General features: G+C 37.6%; 1 protein-coding gene across 2 annotated transcripts in view; it reads left to right on the top strand.

Annotated features, from left to right (window-relative positions):
* The window catches only part of myo1ea (myosin IEa), a 96,274-nt gene that overhangs the window by 31,333 nt on the left and 43,541 nt on the right, over positions 1 to 21,400 (top strand). For both annotated transcript variants that reach the window (XM_088334490.1, XM_088334491.1), the window contains 12 exons: positions 1,695 to 1,784; positions 2,848 to 2,942; positions 10,209 to 10,296; positions 11,688 to 11,777; positions 12,467 to 12,598; positions 14,744 to 14,878; positions 14,966 to 15,098; positions 16,748 to 16,944; positions 18,250 to 18,330; positions 18,882 to 18,968; positions 19,063 to 19,146; positions 21,158 to 21,325. In XM_088334490.1, the coding sequence (XP_088190616.1) occupies positions 1,695 to 1,784; positions 2,848 to 2,942; positions 10,209 to 10,296; positions 11,688 to 11,777; positions 12,467 to 12,598; positions 14,744 to 14,878; positions 14,966 to 15,098; positions 16,748 to 16,944; positions 18,250 to 18,330; positions 18,882 to 18,968; positions 19,063 to 19,146; positions 21,158 to 21,325 (1,380 nt within the window). The remainder of the gene's footprint in view (positions 1 to 1,694; positions 1,785 to 2,847; positions 2,943 to 10,208; positions 10,297 to 11,687; positions 11,778 to 12,466; positions 12,599 to 14,743; positions 14,879 to 14,965; positions 15,099 to 16,747; positions 16,945 to 18,249; positions 18,331 to 18,881; positions 18,969 to 19,062; positions 19,147 to 21,157; positions 21,326 to 21,400) is intronic.

Raw genomic sequence — 21,400 nt, forward strand, 5'->3', positions numbered from 1 at the left:
AGGAATTGGACGTTGGTCAGCAAACATCAGCAACTGTGTGGCCTCCTTGCCAGCACTGCTGCTGGTTACTCACTAGAGGCCACCCACAATAGCAGCTTTATTTATCACTGGAAGCACTTTAGACTCAGGGTGTGAATCTTTACAACAATGTTGGATGCACATTCAATTTTTCAGATAAATACAGATGGAAGGATCACATGTTTAGGTAAAGTCAAGTCACATTTATTTGTATATCCCTAAAAATCAAAAAATGTCTCAAAGGACTGCACAGGATTACAATTACACCATCACCTGATCTTAAACCAACATACTTTGGGTAACAGTACACAAATGTAGTAAACATAAATAAAAGAGAACAATAGGTAACATGTTGAAATTTGTCCAGAAAGTGCATGACAGCAACGATGCCTCAAGCCTGTAAAATAGTTCAAAAAGTCCATAACGGCAACGACGCAGCTTCCCACCTCTGTTGCCTGGTCAATGCAGGCGTTGACATGCTTCAGGTCAGACGCTGGTCCGCTGACTCTTCTCAAATCGTCCTTCTTCCTCGTATCACCACCATCTAGGCATCTGGAACTAGGTGGGCTTAGTTGACTTGGGTTTAGGGCTGAATGATCCTGCAAATAGCCTTGTAACACGACCTTCAGGCTTCTGCCTGTCAAAGACAGTCAGGAAAAGATGACTATAATTTTTATACTTTGTGGTTTATATAAAGCTGCTAAAATCTTCACATTTGTAAATTCATTCCCTTTTAAGTGGATCTGATTGGCAACTGGTGCATGTACATTTCTGCAACGACCATTAAAGGTGCGGTGTGTCGTTTGAAGTGTCTTTAAAATGTTGAGAGTAGGATATTTTTCTCTACTAAGTATCTGTTAACAATTCCCCACTAAGTTCAAAGAGCCATTATATATTTTTTTCCACTGCGCCTATCTGCTTTTATCTTACTTTTACCAATAGTGTTGTGGCGGTGGAAAACATTATTCTCAGGGCATGAAGAGTGATTTCATGCTTGTGCTCATGGTTTTATGTTACTGTAGCATGAAAATTGTGAAAGTATGTGTTTCAAACAGTCCAAAATGTTTAGTGATCACTGATTTAAGATGATCTATCCAACAGTGTTTAAAAAGAATGGCAGTGTAATAAAGTGTAGCGGACACTTTTCTAATATTGGCCTATTCTTTAGGATAAGTGGTCTCAAATAGGGATTAACATGTTGGGTTTGGGCAGTTGAAGGCACTTCAAGGCATCTCCTGATATTGTAAAATGTATCAGAAAAATCGCAACTTTAAAGCAATAGATTCCCTTTATTCCACATTGAAAAATCTTGCAAATCATTTATTCTTACCTCTTACTCATTTTAACACATTTCTTCTGTAAAATAAGAAAAAATGAATGATAAAAATGATCTGTAATCCGTCATATTAGAATATTTTGCCAATTTTGCATTTATTTTTTACTAAAAGAAGAGTATTATAGATACTTAGAATGAGCAAACATCTATACCAAAGGAACTTTATAACATGTTTTTGGTACTTTATTTGGTATTTTATTTTGTTGACAGTCTTCAAAGATATTTAGTGAAGCACTTGTAATGTATTAAAATTATGCCACCAAGGGATGATACAAAAGGTTGAGAAATCGCGCTTCTAAATACTGATCCCTTTTCAATCCTTAACAAGCACCCTCATCAGACATACATTGGGCCCGTTTTGATCTCAGTCAACCCCTTCAAGCAGATGCCTTACTTTGGGGAAAAGGAAGTGGAGATCTATCAAGGCGCAGTGAGTAGCTCAACTAAACCTTAAAGCATCAGTTCAAGCTGCACAACAGCAGTATGGCAACATTTAAGATGTTGCTGTCCATGTACGAGACAAAGTTGCTGAAAAGATCAGGGGCGGATTCAGTGTAAACGTTCCAGCTGGCCGGTGCAGATGTTGCCTGTCAGGAACTGGCCTCGATCACCGGGAAAGCTTGGCAGAGTTGTCATAGGACTTTGTGTTAAGCCAGCTGCACTCTCTAAAGCCTTAACCACTAACAAATAGTGTGCGGATAAATGTAATGAAGGCCTTTAACATTGTATATGTGTTTGTTTTTATTGTCTGACAACTAGGTGAAGAGCAAATAATTTGACCCTTATCTGACATCTTTGAGAAAGCTGTAAAACCTGATCATCCAGCACTGTTTAAACTTCTGACAGAATTCATTTTTAATCAATCTCAGATCTTGGGTTTAAGGATTATGTCGAACCCATTTTTTGACATGAAATTTTTAGGCAATATCCAACTGTTTATCCATTTCTGGGGGCACTAACTTTAAGAATTCTCTCGAGCTAAGGTGACCTTATAAACCATCAAAGTTTAACTATTAACCAACCATGGCTTGGCCTCAGAAAGCAGTTGAACTGTAATTGGTTCTTAGCTGCAGCCTGGGCATTTGTAATGTCATCTTCACTCCACACTATTTTCAAGACGCGTCTCAGCATTGGATTGTCAATGGTTGCAACAGCTTCTATTATTTGTGTCATCAGTTCATCCCATCTCAAAAAGATTTGGGGCAGCTAGACCAATCCTTTCAAAAAGTTGTTGCATAACACTGATGTTCCCTACTGGCTCTTCTGATCAATTTACGGGGGCAACCTTTGGAACACCATGTAGTTCAATTGATTAGGACATACACTGTACTACTCTTAATAATGACTGAAAAATTAATTTGAAACAAAAAGTATTTTCACTTGTGTGTTTTCAATTTGGATAGCAGCAGAATGTTTATAAATACCATATAATGTTTGAACAAATATTTTCATGTACAGTATTGTCCTTTGTCCTCCGTTTTATGTTCCATTAGGCTCAGTATGAGAACCCTCCGCACATCTATGCTCTGGCTGACAACATGTACAGGAACATGATGATCGACCGGGAAAACCAATGTGTAATCATAAGGTAAGGGTACCAGCTGATATGCATGGCAAGATAATTAGAACCGTCAGCTCCAGCTCCTTACAAAATTGAATATAAAAGACAGTGTGAATGTGATTTAGATTCGTGGTTCAATACATTTTTCCTGCCCCCAAAAGGCAAGTAATTGTGCAGTCAGCAGAATATACCCATGCATGCAAAAATAAATATCTGAGAGGGAAAACTGGACATAAAACAAAGTGACCCCAATAATTACAGCATACTAACGGCAACAGGAATCCAAGTCTGTTAATACCTAATTTTTCTACACATGGGGATTTGCAAACCCATAGGTTATCCTAGATTGGGGACTGCAAATGAACAGACCCAACAGGTTCCTCCATTTGATAATTACTGGAGCCAACTGACAGGAAATGACACATTTTCCTCCTATTATCAGGAGAAACGGGCTCAGAGACGGCTTCTTCCCCAGTCTTTACTTGAAATCCATACACTTGTTGCTGCTAAATGTTGTTGCACTTCTTTTGCAATGCGCTATAATTGTAACTCAGGCTAGTCCCGAAGCACTGCATTGTAAATATGTTTTTCCTATTTACCCGACTGTCTTTTCTCTTTTTTACATTTTTATACTGGCGTGCCATGTCTTGTTGCATACAATGATACACAACATTGATATCAATGACAAAAAGACAATTCAGTATTCAATATTTAATATTATTGGTCAAACTACTCCCTAGAGAAATCTAACTAATGCTAGTGTGTTTTAATCATGAGATTACTATCGAAAAGTTGAAATCTAAAGCTTATCTATATTTAAAGGTAATGAAATGAGTGTTTTCAATTTTGGTTTTCCAAGTTGAAGTGAATACAGTTCAATTGAAAATGTACTTCCAGCAAAAGCAAACCAGACATCTCAATTTTAGTGTGACACACTCGTTAGGCATGGTGTAAATTTGAAAAAAAAATTTTCAATATTACATTCTTTTAAAGAATGAAGATTGAGTGTCAAATCCTCTCCGATCGTGCTTTGTGTCTGGAGAAGGCAATGACTATGGGTTCTTTTTTATGTACATTATTTTGTCTTGTAACTTTTATCTGATTTGTTAACTAGTTGGTGATTGGAAACTGTTACAACGCATGTTCTTTGATATTTTTGTGTGTCAGATTTGCATTCCAAAAGCTTGTTTAAAGGACTAAATATAACGATAAATTATGGTGTTATATGCAATATGCTTGTTAGTGTACCTCATTTTTTTGTCCAAACGTTCTTGTTGGCTTTTGCACCTGAACTTTTGCAGTTGATAATACAGTTTTTTGTGCCCCTTGTTATGCATCTATCCATGCTGAAATAACTTTCCTGGTTTCCCTAAATCTGCTTAAAAGAAGAGTTTCCCGGCAGAGAAGATGCATCTTTTTTAGCTTTTGTTGTTATGAAGTGCTGATTCATGGTGTGGTTCCTAAAGCCTAAAGTACCTTGAGAGAACTTGTGATTCAGCGCTATGATGCTTATTCTTCAACTTCCAACAGGAAAAGCATCGGCATGGTTCTAAGGTCCTTCTTTGGGTTGAGAAATTATTTTTTAGAAGTCTTAATGCGGTATTGTGTTGTTTCTGGAGTGAGTTGTACTGAAAGGCACGATGTGTCATGACGGGACCTTTTATCTCAAGAGGCGGTCACCATAGTGCCGCAGTTCCTATAGTGCTTACCTCATGATGAATGAATCCTGCTTCAGCACTTTCAACCTGTTGTTTAGCGCAATGAGCACTTGCCAGTTCAGTTTATCCCACATAAAGGCACCAAGTTAGTTTACACGATGGACTATATTAACAGACAAAGCATGGAAGTGGTGTTATGATGAGAAAAATAAAGGCTGCTGCCAGCCTGGGACTAGGCAATGTGTTTCCAATTTGACCATTTATTTGGAAGATGAGTGTTCTAAGGTGCAAAGTAAGCAAGTACAAACACTTTGTTGCTGTACTCAAAGAAAGGGACAAGAGGGTAATACTAACAGTCCCCAGGATATGTAATTACCTCATTTTGTTGTTTAACAAGCTTTGATATACATGATGATGGCTCATGAGTACTTGGTTTTAAGTGGAAAATCCAGAAGTGTTCATTTCTACAAGTGCAAATCTGAAAACCCAGTGACATGTATCAACATTAACATTCCAAGTGTTTATCAAATATCTTAACAATAAATTAAAATACATACAAATCAATGGTATACACCTGCAAATGTTTAAGATAGTATTTTACAAAGTGCAAAAAAATAGGCATATTTGTTTAATGGGACTCGAGCTTATGGAACAACAAATAAATGCAAATGTGAAAACGCAGTAACATGATTTTCAACATTAACAAGCAAAACTATCACCTTTGCTCACTAACTCACTCTTGCTTCTTTGAGAACTTGGCATTGCAATGCATAAATGTTAGCATGTCAATGAGGATCTCAGTGATGTGACTGCTGCTTGCTGTGTCGTGCATGATGTTTCTTTCTCATCGTGAAACCTGTCATTGTTTGCTGTTTTCAATTGAGATATGAAAGTATATGAGTATGTGTTATGGCATGATACAGAAGGACACAATAATCACTCAAAAGTAAAACTTGATGTTTAATCTTAAACAACCATATTACCACCATTGTGTGCAAGTTGAGCTTTTTATAAAGCACAATTAAATACTGCTTAAGCCTACTCAATTAGAGCACATGTTTATGATAATATTGTCATGTTCAGCTGATGTGTTTGGTGCTAATGATTTGTTGTTCCCTTTTGTTAATTAGTGGTAGGTACTTTGTTTTTGTGCTCTGTGCAAATAAACTTTTTTCTTTCATTTAACTGAAATCAAAAATTATCACACACACACACACACACAGTCACTAACAAGCAAACGTTAGCAGATCAAGCTAGTGACCAGAGATTAACATGTTACTTTTTCCTCACTTAATCACTTGGACTTTGCCAGAATATAAAAATGATTGCTTAATCTTACTGCCATTGTGTGAAAGTTGAGTGTTTTTACATATCAAAGCAGCGCTGCCACGAGCGGCTGCTTCAACGCAGCTAAACAGAGACACGAAAGCCGGGGGGAATCGGAGAGGAGGCGGACTTGCTAACACGAGGTGGTGTATCCCTGGATTTTCACAAAGAAAAGTTTTCCATCTGCCGCAGGGATGTCGAATTTTTGGACTGGCGTGACGTCATCCACTTCGCTACAAGCACCCCTAGGGCATCATGTTCATCTGTTAATAAACAACGGGGTAGACTGCTGGAAGTGTGAATTTCCCTACGGGGATGAATAAAGTATCTATCTATCTATCTATCTATCTATCTATCTATCTATCTATCTATCTATCTATCTATCTATCTATCTATCTATCTATCTATCTATCTATCTATCTATCTATCTATCTATCTATCTATCTATCTATCTATCTATCTATCTATCTATCTATCTATCTATCTATCTATCTATCTATCTATCTATCTATCTAACACACAATTAAACATTGCTTAAGATGATTTAACTGAAATTAAAAGTATCTCTCTCACACACACGCGCACGGTCTTTAATCAGCTAAAATGCAAATGCTAAAATCAGCTAGCTACCAGAGAAGGTTATATTTCCACACTTAAAAACACAAATAACAAACTAATAAAAACAAATAATGTACTGGCTTAGCCTTCTTTTGCGCTCCTTCATCCTCGTCAGTGACTCCATGTTCTGGTTTTGAGTGCTGCCTCATCATCGTGGTGCTCTTCTGCCATATCACTTTTGCAAAGCTTGCAAGTGACACCCTTAACTTCGCATGCATATACGTGTGCTCAAGGTAAGATCGGGCCTAAAAATCCAGGCCGATCCAGCCCACAAGTATTGAAGCCCGAACCAGCCTTAGCATGACAAATTAATTTGATTTGAGGGACCTAGCCTGAACGCAAACCTGCATTTACATATTTTATTTGGGAGGATTTTTTTTATTGGTAAGAAGGAGGAGGGCTTCTCTTTTTGTTTTTGTAATAGTCTACCCGTAATTGTTTGTACTTAATTTTTCTTTGTGGAGGACTCGCACAAGTAAAAAACAAACAAAGAACAATTATGAATTTCCATGAGAGAAGTTTCCGGCCCAACGCGAACCCTAAGTAATGATTTAAATCTTAAGCCTTTCCCGACCCAGATCTCCGTCCGGGATTGGGGACTGGTTCTTTCTTACCGCTAAGCGCTTCTAGTAAGAAATGTATCTCTAAAGTCTGGGCATACTGTAAAATACACAAACTCATTTAAATAAAAGAATCACCAATTTGAAAGTTGGTAACTAATAATTCAAGCAGAATCTCCTTCAATATTAGGCACCGTTTCAGATGAGAAAGAATGATACAATAAACTGATGAAAACACGAGTAAAAGTTCTATTTACTCCGATTTAGTGTAAAACCTGTTTCGTGAGGTGACCCCGACAAAGCCAAGGAGGTGCGAGACTGGCGCAGGGTGGAGGGGTTTAATAGACAAGTGGCTCCCCTGACTTCCTCCAGCCATCTCTAACAGGCTGCAGCTGTTTCTCGCACGGCGTCTAGCAAGGCGACTCTACTCAAAGGCGCTCAGGAAAAGAAAAAAGAAAAACAAGACTACACAGCCTCCCACTGCCAAACCGCATGCGTCCAAATAAGTATGACCCAAAAGTCAAGAAGGGAAAGTAGAGTGTAGGGTGTGGGAATGGGGATGAAGGCTACTGTGTCCTTATAGGATTTACATGCATTTGCCTGTCACAAATATTTTATGTTTACAAATGTCACATTTCATTGTTCTTCTCTCCTCTGCCCAATTTCATGTAGTTAGTTGTAGGTGTCCCAGAAGAATATATTCCACTAGCCCAGGGATATGGAACTTTCTTGATTCAAAGAGCCAACATAGCAATATTTAGATTTTTTTTTGAAAGACAGCGATACCATACATTTTAAGACAAATTTGAGCAAAACTGAAAATCAAATTTTTCAGAGGGTTTTTTTTCACTGTGAGATGTTAGATGATTTTATAAAATGTATGAAATAATAATAATGCCAGAGCCTGTGTCCCATATCTACGAATTTATCACTTTAAACTTGTCTCCCTCACGCAATTTCTTAAGATTGTTGAGGCTCATTTTGACCTTCATTTTTTATTTCATAAATACTGGTATCAAATTTTCTAAAAATGTCACAAAATACTGCAAATGAGGCTACTGACGTATTTACCTTTGTAGCAGACTGCATTGCGCAAAGAATGATGCTCTGTCTACATAGCTCCGCCCATCGCTACTGCTCACCCAATCAAATTGCTCTCTGTAACTGGCTGGCCTTTGTGGAAGTTTACATTTATGGTAATTTCTGTGGGTTGTCATCATCATAAAGTGCCTTATCAATGAACTTACATCACTTAATGAGCTTCCATATCAATGATTCCTTCGGGACCGACAGCCAAAACGGGATATGATGGTGTGAGACCTTGACTGTAGACTGTAGTAAAAACTGCCCTTTATATACTGCACCGGACCAATACTAAACAGTGCTCATTTGCCTTGCATGAGTCGATCGCTGTTGTAGACAAATCAGATTTGAAACAACATAAATGAAATGTGCTTGAGTTACTTTTATATCCGAGCCATATGTATTTAGGAAAAGAGCTCCATATGGATAGGGGGCCATAGGTTCCCGACTCCTGTGTTAGCCTATCTATTGCCAATTATGGGCGCTTTACTGAAAAACGGTAATGAGGTACAGTTACTAGTTTCTTAATTTATTAACTAATTTCGTTACCACCTCCAGATTACTGGCAACCAAAAGTCGCGTGTTACTCCCAAAGTATCTAGTTACAAACCCCTAACACTGTTTTAAAATAGCCACACAATAAAAAAAATATAAGAAAATGTACACCAACCCATGGAGGCGATGAATCTTTCATAATTATTCTTCATATTTATTGGTTTGTGCAGATTTAAGAGCTTGCAAACAAAAACTTAGCCGGGACATTCCATATCCATTTTGTCTCTGGGCTTCAGACCACTCAAAGATTTCCTTCTCTATGTCCATGTATTTTCAAGACATTTTGTTTTTTCTCCAAGTTTGGTGTATTACATAAAACAAAACAAAAAATTAAAAAGACCACAATTCAGGACACTTTTACCATAAATTCTGTGATCACGTTTGCCCCATTGATTTTGTTGTTCCTGTACAAGCCACACCCATCTCCCCGAGCACACGCTTCCATTTGCTACCCAATATGCGCGTAGAAACTGAACCCTTAAGTTCAGTGTTTTATTTTATAGTTGTAACTACAACTACAGCTTAGATTTGAGTATACCTGTATATTGCAGGGAGAATATCTCCATGAGGACAAATCCATTTTACTCTTATTCTGTGCTTGAGAAGGTGCCACTGTAACTGTATACAGTGGCACACTCTAAGTAAATATAAAAACACCCTCTTTAATGTTCCCAGCAGATTGTGGTTTGTATGTTACATCATGAGCAAATGAGGAGCAGTTGGCAATCAGAGGACGCTGTAATTCGTGATTCGCTTTTAATGTGTAGCGGCATATCGCATGATAACCCTTAGCGTACTCGCTACGGATAAAAAATGATGTGTTCCTTTGTAACGTGTTAGTTGCAACACTGTCTGTTGCCAATCTGAATATATTTTTGAAGTACTTGTTTTTTGTTACGTTACATAAATATTATTGAATTATTTTTATTTTGTTGTAGGGGAGAGAGGAAACGCTTTGTTTTTGTGCTTCATTAATTTTGTTTTCACCCCCCAAAAAATAATAATTCTAATAAGGTTTTGTAGATTATAACATTTCAACAATTTAAAACTTAGACACCGTAGAAGGTCTAGAAATGGTTTGTCATTTTAAGAAATGCCATTTCTTGATGGTGAATCTTTACTTGAAATCCATACACTAATAGATAACACAAATCTCTGTTTTTGTGACATACATATTTGCCTAAATAAATCAGTTATTTTTGCCACTGTAAATCCTCAACAGTCATTAAAGTACACGCCTGAGTGAGGTTCAATCATTTATCACTGTAAATAAGTGAAAGAAGTACATGTTCTCCAGTTCCAAACATGTATATCCAAAACCACAAACGATCTAAAACGTTGAAAACAAGAACAGAAACAAAAGGGTTGAATTGGATCTGCAAAGCAGACATATGAAAACTATGGGAACAACCACACTTTCCCTCATATTATTCAGTGCATCAAGTACAGATGAGTAATAAGTGAGAGAGTTATTTATTTTATCTTTTTAATAGTGGTGAGAGTGGAGCTGGCAAGACTGTGGCAGCCAAATATATAATGGGATACATCTCCAGGGTGTCAGGAGGTGGACCAAGAGTGCAGGTGAGACCATTTACAAAAAGAACAAAAAAATGCTGCCACTCATTTTCTAACCCTGTTTATACTGTAATTGAATCCATAGGTATTCAAATATTTGTGAAGCATGAAATCGAATAATAAAGCTATCCTAAGTGTTTCACCAGTCCACTCCAAACTACCTGTCAGTCCCATGAAAAAAACAGATGTCCTGTTTTTTTGCTTGCTCAAGATTTAAGATTTGAAAAATGCCTCCATTACAACTGTATTAGGATTACATTTTGTAAAAATTTGAATAAAATTATCCAAAGACATCTTTTGGCTGATGTTACATTGTTACTTCGAAAATGCCTTAACTGATTCTTTACCTTAATTCCTATGAAACCAAGGTCAATTCAATGAACTGTGAACATTTGGAACAGTAAATGTCAATCTGGCTTCTGTTTTCACTACAGGCTGGCTAGGTTTGATACTGATTATTGCTTAAGCTCTGCAAACATTCATCCATCCACACAGTGTTAATTATTATTACAGTAGTAGTGCAACCAGTTGATATTTAATGTCAGCTGTAAGTTATACTTGAGTAAGAATTTTGGCAGGAAACGACTTTGGTAGAATATGACTTGGTTGTCTATGACATCACATATCAACTATTGAATGCTAATAAACCATTGCAAGGAAACCAAAGGACTAACAGTCTTTTATAAAAAGGAAAAAAATAGCAAAATAGCACTTTTACAAAATGCACATTATAAGTTACCATGCTAGCCAACTAAATCATATGCACATACAGATCCATCAGTCAAATATTTATATATATTTAATTTAATTGTAATAAACAGTTTGTCTTCATGTACTAACTGTTAAAAGATGCCATAATGTAAGTTAGATTAACAAATCAATAACTCTTTAACAACCGCAAAGTATCTATGGTAAGACCTTAGCTACGACATTTTAAGTCCAGTGTGGCTATTTAGCTCCACATTAAGAGTAGAAAAATGCGTGGGAAAGAAATCACTGAAAATTTAACAGTTTCAGATTGGCATTGATAATTTTAGGCAAGGTTAATTTTTTTTATTCTGTAAAGGCTTGAATATATATATTTCAAGTTCATTCGAAACCTCAGTTTCCCAAATGTTTTCACAGTAGTGTAATTTATTCCAGTCCGTCTAAAGTGACTGGAAGTCTGTAATATCAATCTTTACGTGTGTCTAACATCAAAATAACTTGCAAAGGAAAGATGTCCTTCAGACAGTGTGCATTAGTACAATAAGCGTTTGTGAGTGAAAAGTTTCACTGTCACACTCACTGGTGAGGGTGTGAAGAATGTGGCGTCTTTACTTAATACACTCTATGGCATGCGTTCGTATGTAATGTGTGTGTGAGATGTGGCTCATTGTGCCCGTGTCTCCTTGCAGCATGTCAAAGACATCATCCTGCAGTCCAATCCGCTGCTGGAAGCTTTTGGCAATGCCAAGACTGTTCGGAACAACAACTCCAGTAGATTTGTAAGACTTACCAATACCTCACACTTTTTCAGACTTTGAATACTTTTTAAAAAGTAAACCATGTCAAGTGGTGTTATCAATAGTTTATGTCTGGGTAAGGAAGACACCTAACAGTAATCCACATTTTGGTGAAAGGTTTGTGTGGTTCACTTTTTCGTTGCCATTGGAACCATCATTGAGTTGATGCCAATAAAATTCATACCAGACAATGACAGTAAATAAGTTACGCTATTCCTTGGTGAGTCCGTCTTGGTCAATTTATCTATATGATGTGATGTAAGGATAGAAAACATGTTTATTTTATGTGCATCTGGGTTCCTCTTTGGTTTTATTTGTATTTTGAATTGTGTGGCTAGCCAGATCTAATGCTGTGTGTTTGGCCCACAGAAGTTCTGTTCCACAACCCGGCTGTATTGTCTCAGGAAAAATCTCTTTATTTTGGCACCATTGACCAAAAAAGACTGCTTTTGAGTTAGCGTCTTCCGATAAATAATATCTCGGTTCAGTGTCTGGCTACTGCTCACAGTTTGAGAGCGACTGGAAAAGACATTACGTTACACACCCATCTGGTGAAAAAAGTGAAAAGGCAGTAAATGTTCAAATGGAGGCACACACAGGAGCACGACAAAACCCACTGCTCCTGTCTATGAGTACAATGCGTTGGTGAAAATGTCTTTCTGGGCCTTCAGGGGAAATACTTTGAGATCCAGTTCAGCAGTGGCGGCGAGCCAGACGGAGGGAAAATCTCCAACTTCCTTCTGGAAAAATCACGTGTCGTCATGAGGAATCCTGGCGAGAGGAGTTTCCATATATTCTATCAGGTGGGTGCTATTTGCGAACTCTGGATAAATAAGGCATTGGTTTAAGAAAAATATGAGAAAAGGAATACATTTCATATCTTAATCCAGTGTTCTTTAACCAGTGTAAGTATGCCCTATGGAAGGGGTCAGCAACTTATGGCTAGCGAGCCTGGTACATCTTGAGTACATCCGTTTCTGGGTTAAAATAAGGGCCATAAAAATCGTTTCTGTATTAATTCGATTGCAGTATTATATTCAAAACCAAAGCGACGCAATGAGTTGGTATATGCTCGGTCCAGAATATATAGGCCAAAGTCCCAGCTACAGGTCACATTCATTGTGTTACAACAACAGACCCCATTTTTTATTTTTTTGCATGGAATCCTGTATATGGAAGTTCATTAAACAATGTATGTTTACTGTTAAGACACTTCATAATGAAAACCAACAGAACAAACTAAACACCTGAAAACGCCAGCCAAGCACCTAGAGCAATTTGATTGTGTGAGTGTTAAGGGTGGGCCAATCTCTGCATACATAGTGCAGCCCCCTTTTCTCTCGCCCAGCGCCTCCTGAGCAGAAGGTAAATACTTCTGCATCCTTTCTTTACAGTGTTCAGTGATATATTTACAGAATAACTTTTTTGAAACCAATATTTTCGATAAAAATGAGTCAAAATGAGCCTCAACAATCTTACAGCAAGTGACTGCGGTGGTAGACAAATTTTTAAGGTGTATATTTGTTGACATGGTATTATTATTTCATAGATTATATACATATATATATATATATATATATATATATATATATATATATACATACACCGGAGCCATATCCCCCAAGTGGGAGGTATCTAGTATTTTTCTGACTTTTTCTTGGAGATTGATACAGAGGAGGGGATTCTCAGCCCCCTCGCTCAACCCAACTGATGTGTTGGGAGTCATTAGGTGACCAAACCCCCCAATAACAACCCATAATGCCAAGCAGGGAGGTAATGAGTACCAATGTTGTAAGTCTTAAAGTATGACCCGGCCGAGGCTTGAACCAGGAACCTCCCAGTCTCGGGGCGGGCGCCCTACCCCCAAGGTCACCGAGCTGGTTAGCTTTCATAGATTTTATGAAATCATCGAACTTCACACAGTGAAAAAAAAAAGTGCTGAAGAATTAGCTTTTGCATGGGGAGTGGTTTTGGTGGTTTTGTTGATTATCGTCTTAAAATATATGGTGTGGCTCTTCCCAAAAAATCTACATATTTTCCTTTAATGGCTCTTTGTGTCGAAAAGGTTCCCGACCCCTACCCTAGGGAATTGTATGATATCATGTATTTGGTGACAAAATTTTTTAAAATCATCTGCAAAAGGGTCTTTGTCTAATAGCTTGGCTGTCTTAAATAAATTATAAATTATTTCACTAACTAATCTAATTTGAAGAATATGTTTGAGTTTGGACTGAAAACAAAATCACTTAAATGGTAAATTTTTTGAACATTCTTCAAATTGTTTTCAACCTTAAAAAGTAGTAAAAATATAGCCTAGTACAACAATGTAGGGAAAGTAGTATTTTGATACTCCATTAAAGAAATTCAAAATATTGTACAACTCACAGTTGGAACAAGATTAGTTCTGAACGATGTCCTCTTGAACTAAAGCTGCCAAATACACTACTTAAATTAGAACATTATATTGTAGTCATAGCTACATTGTAGCTTGATAATTGAAATGTCAAAGAATCAAACTAGATGAGAATAATATTAAGCATTTTACATCAGTGGTGTGTCTCAATATTTTGTGAATGCAAATAGTATAGCCTGGCTTAAAAGAGGTTGACAAACACTTTCTTAATCAATTTGTGAAACCAACTTGAATTAGTCCCGAATCCCATCAAACTCCGTTGCGACTACTAACTGATATTGTGAGCCATTAAGCCCTCTTATGTTAAGCGAGCTACTGTACTACATATTGATCTGGATTAATGGAAAGAAAGTCTCACAGAAACACTCTGACATTTTCCCCAAAGAGCGTACATTTTATAGCTACAAATGAGATATCTTCTTTCACTTCCTGTTTCGGTAATGGCGAATTATTACCCATTTGGCACTTTGCAAAATGCAGTATAGATGTTAACCGACATAGCGTTTTCTCCGTGTCATTGTGTGTACATGTGCAGTTGATAGAAGGCGCGAGTGACGATCAGAAGAACAGCCTCGGAATCACAAGTTTGGATTACTACAGTTACCTCAACCAGTCTGGTTCTTACAAAGTGGATGACATTAATGACAAAAAAGACTTCCAGGAGACAATGGTAACAAATGCTGTTTGGTCTTGGGCGAATGTGTCCAGTGTCTGGTCTCCGATTTTATCGTGAATGTTACCTCTTTGTGTTTGCCAGCATGCCATGAAGGTGATTGGCATCTCGGACCAGGACCGCGCCATGGTTCTTCAAATTGTGGCTGGAGTTCTGCACGTGGGTAATATCAGTTTCAAGGAGGCAGGCAACTATGCTGCTGTGGAGAGTGAAGAATGTAAGTGGCCTTGCTTTATGGAACGAGCTACCGCCGCTGTCTGGTCACTTGAATCTCGGTAGTTGTTTGGGGATGCTTGTTCCTATGTGTCTAGTTGGTCTGCCCATATGAATTGTCTCCTTTAGTGTCTTATTCAAGTTTTAAACGTAATAAATACAACTGATGTTGTAAAAGATATATTTCAAAAGCATACAGTAAGTTTCCCCTACAGCGTGGGCCAGATAGAGATCATGTGGTATTAAATTGTGGTGGCACAACTTGTGCCTCCTCTGCCATGACAACAACTTACAATGTCCTGAGCATCAGAAATTTCCGAGCCAAGAAAAACAATGTGCTGGAGCAATATGCTGCACTGGCGCTGTGTGTTATTCTCCTCACCCGACTCTCTTTTCTGAAATTAGTTTTGAAGACATCGAGGACCTCAAAATGGGTATAATGACAGCGCTGCACAAAATTATTACACAATAGTTCAATGAATGCTCGAGGACACATCAGAGAAGGCTGGGAAATTGCTTTGGATTCCATAGAGTTTATATAAATCCGAGTGACAACAATAGTGTATTCTTTTACTCCTCTTCAACACTAAAATATATTTCCATCTGATTAATAAATAAATTGACGATGAAAGCTATGTTAGAGTATTTGTATGTACGGGAAGAGACGATCAAAAGAGTGTGGCGAAATTTTGAGTTTATTCTTTTCAAAAATGAACTCGCATTTTTGGAACAGCAAATACATTATTAGATCCTTTAATCAGGAAAAACAGAGGGAAAACCTTTTTTAGTTATTTGAAGTGTGGCTACACACAACTTTACATGAATTCTTTTTACTTTTTTTTTAAATACTGTTATAGAAAAATAAACCAAGACTTGATGCTAAAACAATATCTTCATTCACAAAGCTACAGCAGCTGCAATTGCAACCATAGTAACATCCAGCTTTGGCAAGTACTGTTTGGATTGTACAGGTTTATATAAAACAGAACCACTGGGATGACGGTATAAAAGCAGCTACTGTGTACTTACCAACTTGTCTGTTAGCAGATTGAGTTTGTGTATGTGAGCTTTCTGTATGTGCACATCGAGTCCTTGGCAGCTTACCTCTACACCTGTCAGTGTATCCCGTTCTCTGTTCTTTACAGCTGTTAGTTCGACTTACAAAAACCTCCAAATGGTTCTTTTCATTGTACAGTCACCAGCAACACAAAAGATGACTTTTGCACCCACTCTCAAAGCAGAAAACAAGTTCAGTGGACTGACGCATTCCCAGACATTGTCAATGTGCAGACATGAGTGCCATTTCCTTTTAAGGGAAGTGAGTCACGTTATTAAGTCTGGGAGGGGTTCTCACGGGACAGAATTAACGCCAAATTGGGGCACATGTGCTTGCCCTTATTTTAGTAGATTGTATTCAGTAGTCATTTTTCATGACATATTATCTCAAATGCTTACTACCCAAATGCCACCGTTTTCTAAATGTGAACACCGATGTCCTTAGAGGATGCTTTTCCACTTATCTCCTCTGATAAGAGTGAATGCAGCAACAAATGGGGAATGAAATAACCCCATCCATTTTATCCACATTCAGATGCCAAATCCCATCATGTTTCAAAAGTTGAATGCTCGCCCTCTTTTTCTTTCTCTTAACAGTTCTTGCCTTCCCCGCTTTCCTGTTGGGTATTGATCAAAATCGTCTGAAAGAGAAACTGACCAGCCGCAAAATGGACAGTAAATGGGGCAGTGCCAAGGAGTCTATCGACGTAACCTTGAACGTGGAGCAGGCATGTCACACGCGTGACGCCCTCTCCAAAGCATTGCACTCCCGTGTGTTTGACTTCCTGGTTGAGGTAACTATTACATATTGTCCTCGAGTGATCAGAAAAATACATTTAAACCCTTACATTTGTAAAGTTGTTCTCTGTTTTTAACCAACGTATCACCCATCATGTAGTTACTTGCAGTGACGTGCGGTGAGGTTTGTGTTTAGGCACAGTCAGATAAACGAAGAAATTAATTTGGATCTTATTCATCATTTTATTTTCAGAGCAAAAAAGCAACATATAGACTGTTCACGGATAGCAGATCCCTTAACCGCCTTGGTCATCAGGGCACTAATGAGGATGCAACTCTGAACAGCTTTCTCCATTGTCGACAGTTCCTGGCCTGTTTTTGGGTTGTGGCACAGTTAGCACTTGACCATTTCTTAAAGTTGTCGGCCCGCTTCTTTTGACGTGACCATACAATTGAAATTTTCATCCGCCCATATTTGACTACAGTAGACTGTATCATTAAAAAATATTTTTCTTGGTCTTACCTTACAAATTCAATCTATGCACTGCTCCTTTTGATAAAATCAGTATAGATAAATAATCCTCCAGTATGAGAAAAGTCCATGCAATGAGAAAAAAATGCTGTTAGCTTGCTAATACAATCACTAAGTCTATTGTTCAAGGGCTGAGGTGTGCACCAAATCAGTTCCTTGGTCTCACTATCGTCCTCTCCTATAAGGCAAGTGAATTGCAAGCCTCACTCCACATCTGCAGACGCTCAGCACAATAATACATTACATATTGCTGCTTTTGAACTAAAGCATAAATAGATGGGTAATCCTCCATTATGCATAAAAGTTCAGGCAATGAAAAATAAAATACTGGATGGCTTGACTTGCTGTAACCTTGTTGTGATCCTATTAATAATTCTAATGAATGGGGCTCATATGTGATCCTAATCTGAATCTTTGGTATCACTATCGCCCTCTGCCAAGGGGCAAGAGAATTGCGTGCCTCACTCTGCATCTGCAGTTGCTCAGCACAGCAATGTGTTGCAAACCAATTGTATTATTCATATTCATAATTTGATAAGAAATTTGACATTTTTGAAAAATACAATATATAAATGGTGATGTTAAATGAGAAAGAGCTTTAATGCTGAATAAATATAACAATTTGACATATTTTCAAATTTATATTTCCATGATAACAAGTGAGACAAAGACTCACCTGCCATCCCTGATTGCACGTCACTGGTTACTTAAGGTTATAGTTAGCTAGGACCTACTAAAATTGAAGGCTTTCTAGTTAGGTGTCGCTTTTCATAATATGTTTAGTTGGTTTCAGCTGAAACAACATGTCATTTTGTACCCCCCCTTTCAGTCCATCAATAAAGCCATGGTAAAGGATCTGCAGGAGCTGAATATTGGCGTTTTGGACATTTACGGATTTGAGATTTTCCAAGTAAGTGTTTGACAAGATGACTCAGAGTGAGCATTAAATCAACAGGTCTTTTAATTGAACATATAATCAGATTATACATACAGGATAAGACTTAACATGCTCTGAGTTTCCATCTCTTGATTGAGAGAGCAGACACCACCATGCAAGTTTAATCCTATTATGGGTTTGTTTGGTTGCTTTCATGAGATTGTTGTTGGACTGCTTTAGATTGCTGATTAGCAAGTCGTCAGCGTTACAGTCTGAATATAATTAAATACTGTCGTATAGTTATGCGGGGTCCGAAAAGGTCACTAAGACAGGATAGGATGACTGAGATGAGACAAACATAATGCGAGGGCCAAAGGTCCATTGTATGTGTGCCGTAGATTACACAATGTGGCCTTTCCACTTGATAGCAGGCAACCTGTTTAAAGCACTGAGCCCAAACAAAGCCCATTGAGTTCAGAGGATTTCCGTCCTCTGCAGAAGACAAAGCTCATTTAAAGTGTTAGCGTTTTATTAACTGTGCGTTGTCTCCCCTCAACCCCTTTCTATTGATTTATTTATTTTAGAAAAACGGCTTTGAGCAGTTTTGCATCAACTTTGTGAATGAAAAACTGCAGCAAATTTTCATAGAGCTGACACTAAAAGCTGAGCAGGTGAAGTTCATCATCATCATCATTAATAATAGGTTTGACATGACATTCCAGCTTCATTCATTGTATACCCTTTTGTCTATGGATGTTTTTGTAGGAGGAGTATGTTCAAGAGGGCATTAAGTGGAGTCCTATTGAATACTTCAATAACAAGATTGTCTGTGACCTCATCGAGAGCAAAGTAAATATTTTTCACTTGTGTGCATCCGAGTAGAGTTTATATGTCACAATTTTTCATTTTAAATGTTTTTTTTGTTGGTGTGGCTGCAGCTTTGAAATTAACTGATTTAAACGTGTTGAGTGATTTTGCATACTCAGGTAACCACTAATCAGCACAAGACAATTTAATGCATAAACTGGTACCTTAAAGGGACAGAATGTATTATTAGAACACTGGATGACCGGCATCCATTATTGTGAAGTGAAACTGAAAACAAGTGCTAAAAAGCACAAAGAAAAATACAAACTAGAGCGACTCAAAGTTGCCAAACCACTACATTAATTTTTTGCCTAGGCTTTTCCAATGGTTTTATTTTTATTTTGGGGTACCCGTAAAAGCAAAACAACAGACAATTTAGTCAGTTCTGTATAGGTGAGGCACATGTTATGTCAAATAAATGACCATTTTTGACCTACGACTATTTAAACAAATGCATGTTTATTTGATAGTTCTTTTTTTTTTTGCTTGTTTTTTAAAACAATTTTGATTTTTACCACTAAGAGGTGCTGAATAATATGCACTGGATTTTGAAATTGCAAGGAATGGCAGGGAAAGAAGCTTTCAGATGAGAGAATTCCATCCTTTTTTATTAAATCTTCAAGGTTACAAAAAACAGATCAGTCATAAAGGGTGTCGAAATCAAAGAAACAGAAGCATGATTGGCTGATAGCGACAATGATGTAGTAGTCAAAACAATAGACAACAGTGAGTCAATAATATGTCAATACGTTGCATCCTATAAAACATTAAAAACAGAACAAATTTATCAGCAGCTTTAACCAGAGATATATTTGCATTCATTAAAAAACAAATATCAAGCTAAACAAACACAACTTCAAGTAATAATATTCCCTTTTAAGGGACTCTGTATATTGATTAGCGCCTTCTAGTGGTGAAAATATCTTCCTTATTTAAATAATAAGCAAAAAGCAAATCCAACTATCATATTTTCTACATGTGCAAACAAACCTTATTGTTCTTTTTCTGTGGAGTGAAATGATGGGTGTCCACTAGTAGCCTAGATGGTAAGGCGCCCGCTTTGAGACTGGGAGGTTCGGGTTCGCGCCCCGGCCGAGTCATTCCTAAGACTTAAAAAGTGGTCGGCGGCGCCCTCTCTTGGCTGCGGCTGCATCGGGTCAGATGCAATCGACATTTCGTTCTGTGTACATTGTTACACAGAATGACAATACAAGGAAATTATTATTATTATTATTATTGTTTTTGCCATTTACTGTTAAGGATTTTAAATGACCCACTTTCCCCCCCTACCCTTTTCCCCATTTTTTAGCGAACTCCTGAAAACGAGTCCGCAACTCTTTTGAATCCCGACCCACATGTTTAGAACACTTGCGAAAAAACAGCAGATTTGATCTCATTATAAAAATTATTTTTAGTCACGGTACCGGAGAAGAATCTTAACATTTTTGTGGGTTCACATATTACAATGAAATTTAATTTGTATTCATTTGTCAACCGGTAAATTCTTGGGTTTCACATGTTACAATGAAATTAAATTTGAATTCGATTTTTCATTGTAACATGTTAACTGCAAAACAAAATTAACATTTGTCTCTGGTATTGCGACTAAATAGTATGATAATGAGCTAAAAGTCAATGCTTCTTCATACTCTATATCGTCTATATCACTGGTAGTCCAATGGTAAGAGTATGGCGCTCTCAATGCGGCGACCCGGTTTTGAATCTTGTTACAACCAAAAATGTGCACCAAAATGCTCTCTGGTATTGTTCAGGGGCTGAACCAAATGTGGAGGCAAGCTATTTTCAGCCCTTGGGCCATATTTTCGGGACCCTTGGCATGTAAAGTAAATCAGTTTATACATAATTTATAGAAAAAAACAATTTCTATAATCCTTCTCACTCACTGGAAAAAATGAAAGTAGCAGAAAAGGCATTGCTTAGAGCTGGGGTCAAACAGAAAATCTAATTTTGTTTTAATTCCTTAACATCCCAGAATCCCCCTGGCATCATGAGCATCTTAGATGACGTGTGTGCAACCATGCACGCGGTCGGCGAGGGGGCGGACCAGACCATGTTGCAGAAGCTCCGTATGCAGATTAATACTCACGAACACTTCAACAGCTGGAACCAAGGCTTCATCATTCACCACTATGCTGGAAAGGTCGGCTCATCATCTATTTGCATTATGTACTTTTACAAATGATTATACAATGTCCTACTTATGATGGTGGACGCA

Source organism: Urocampus carinirostris, chromosome 4 (assembly GCF_059441175.1).
Source record: "Urocampus carinirostris isolate Australia breed hairy pipefish chromosome 4, RoL_Ucar_1.0, whole genome shotgun sequence".
NCBI classification, from domain to species: domain Eukaryota; kingdom Metazoa; phylum Chordata; class Actinopteri; order Syngnathiformes; family Syngnathidae; genus Urocampus; species Urocampus carinirostris.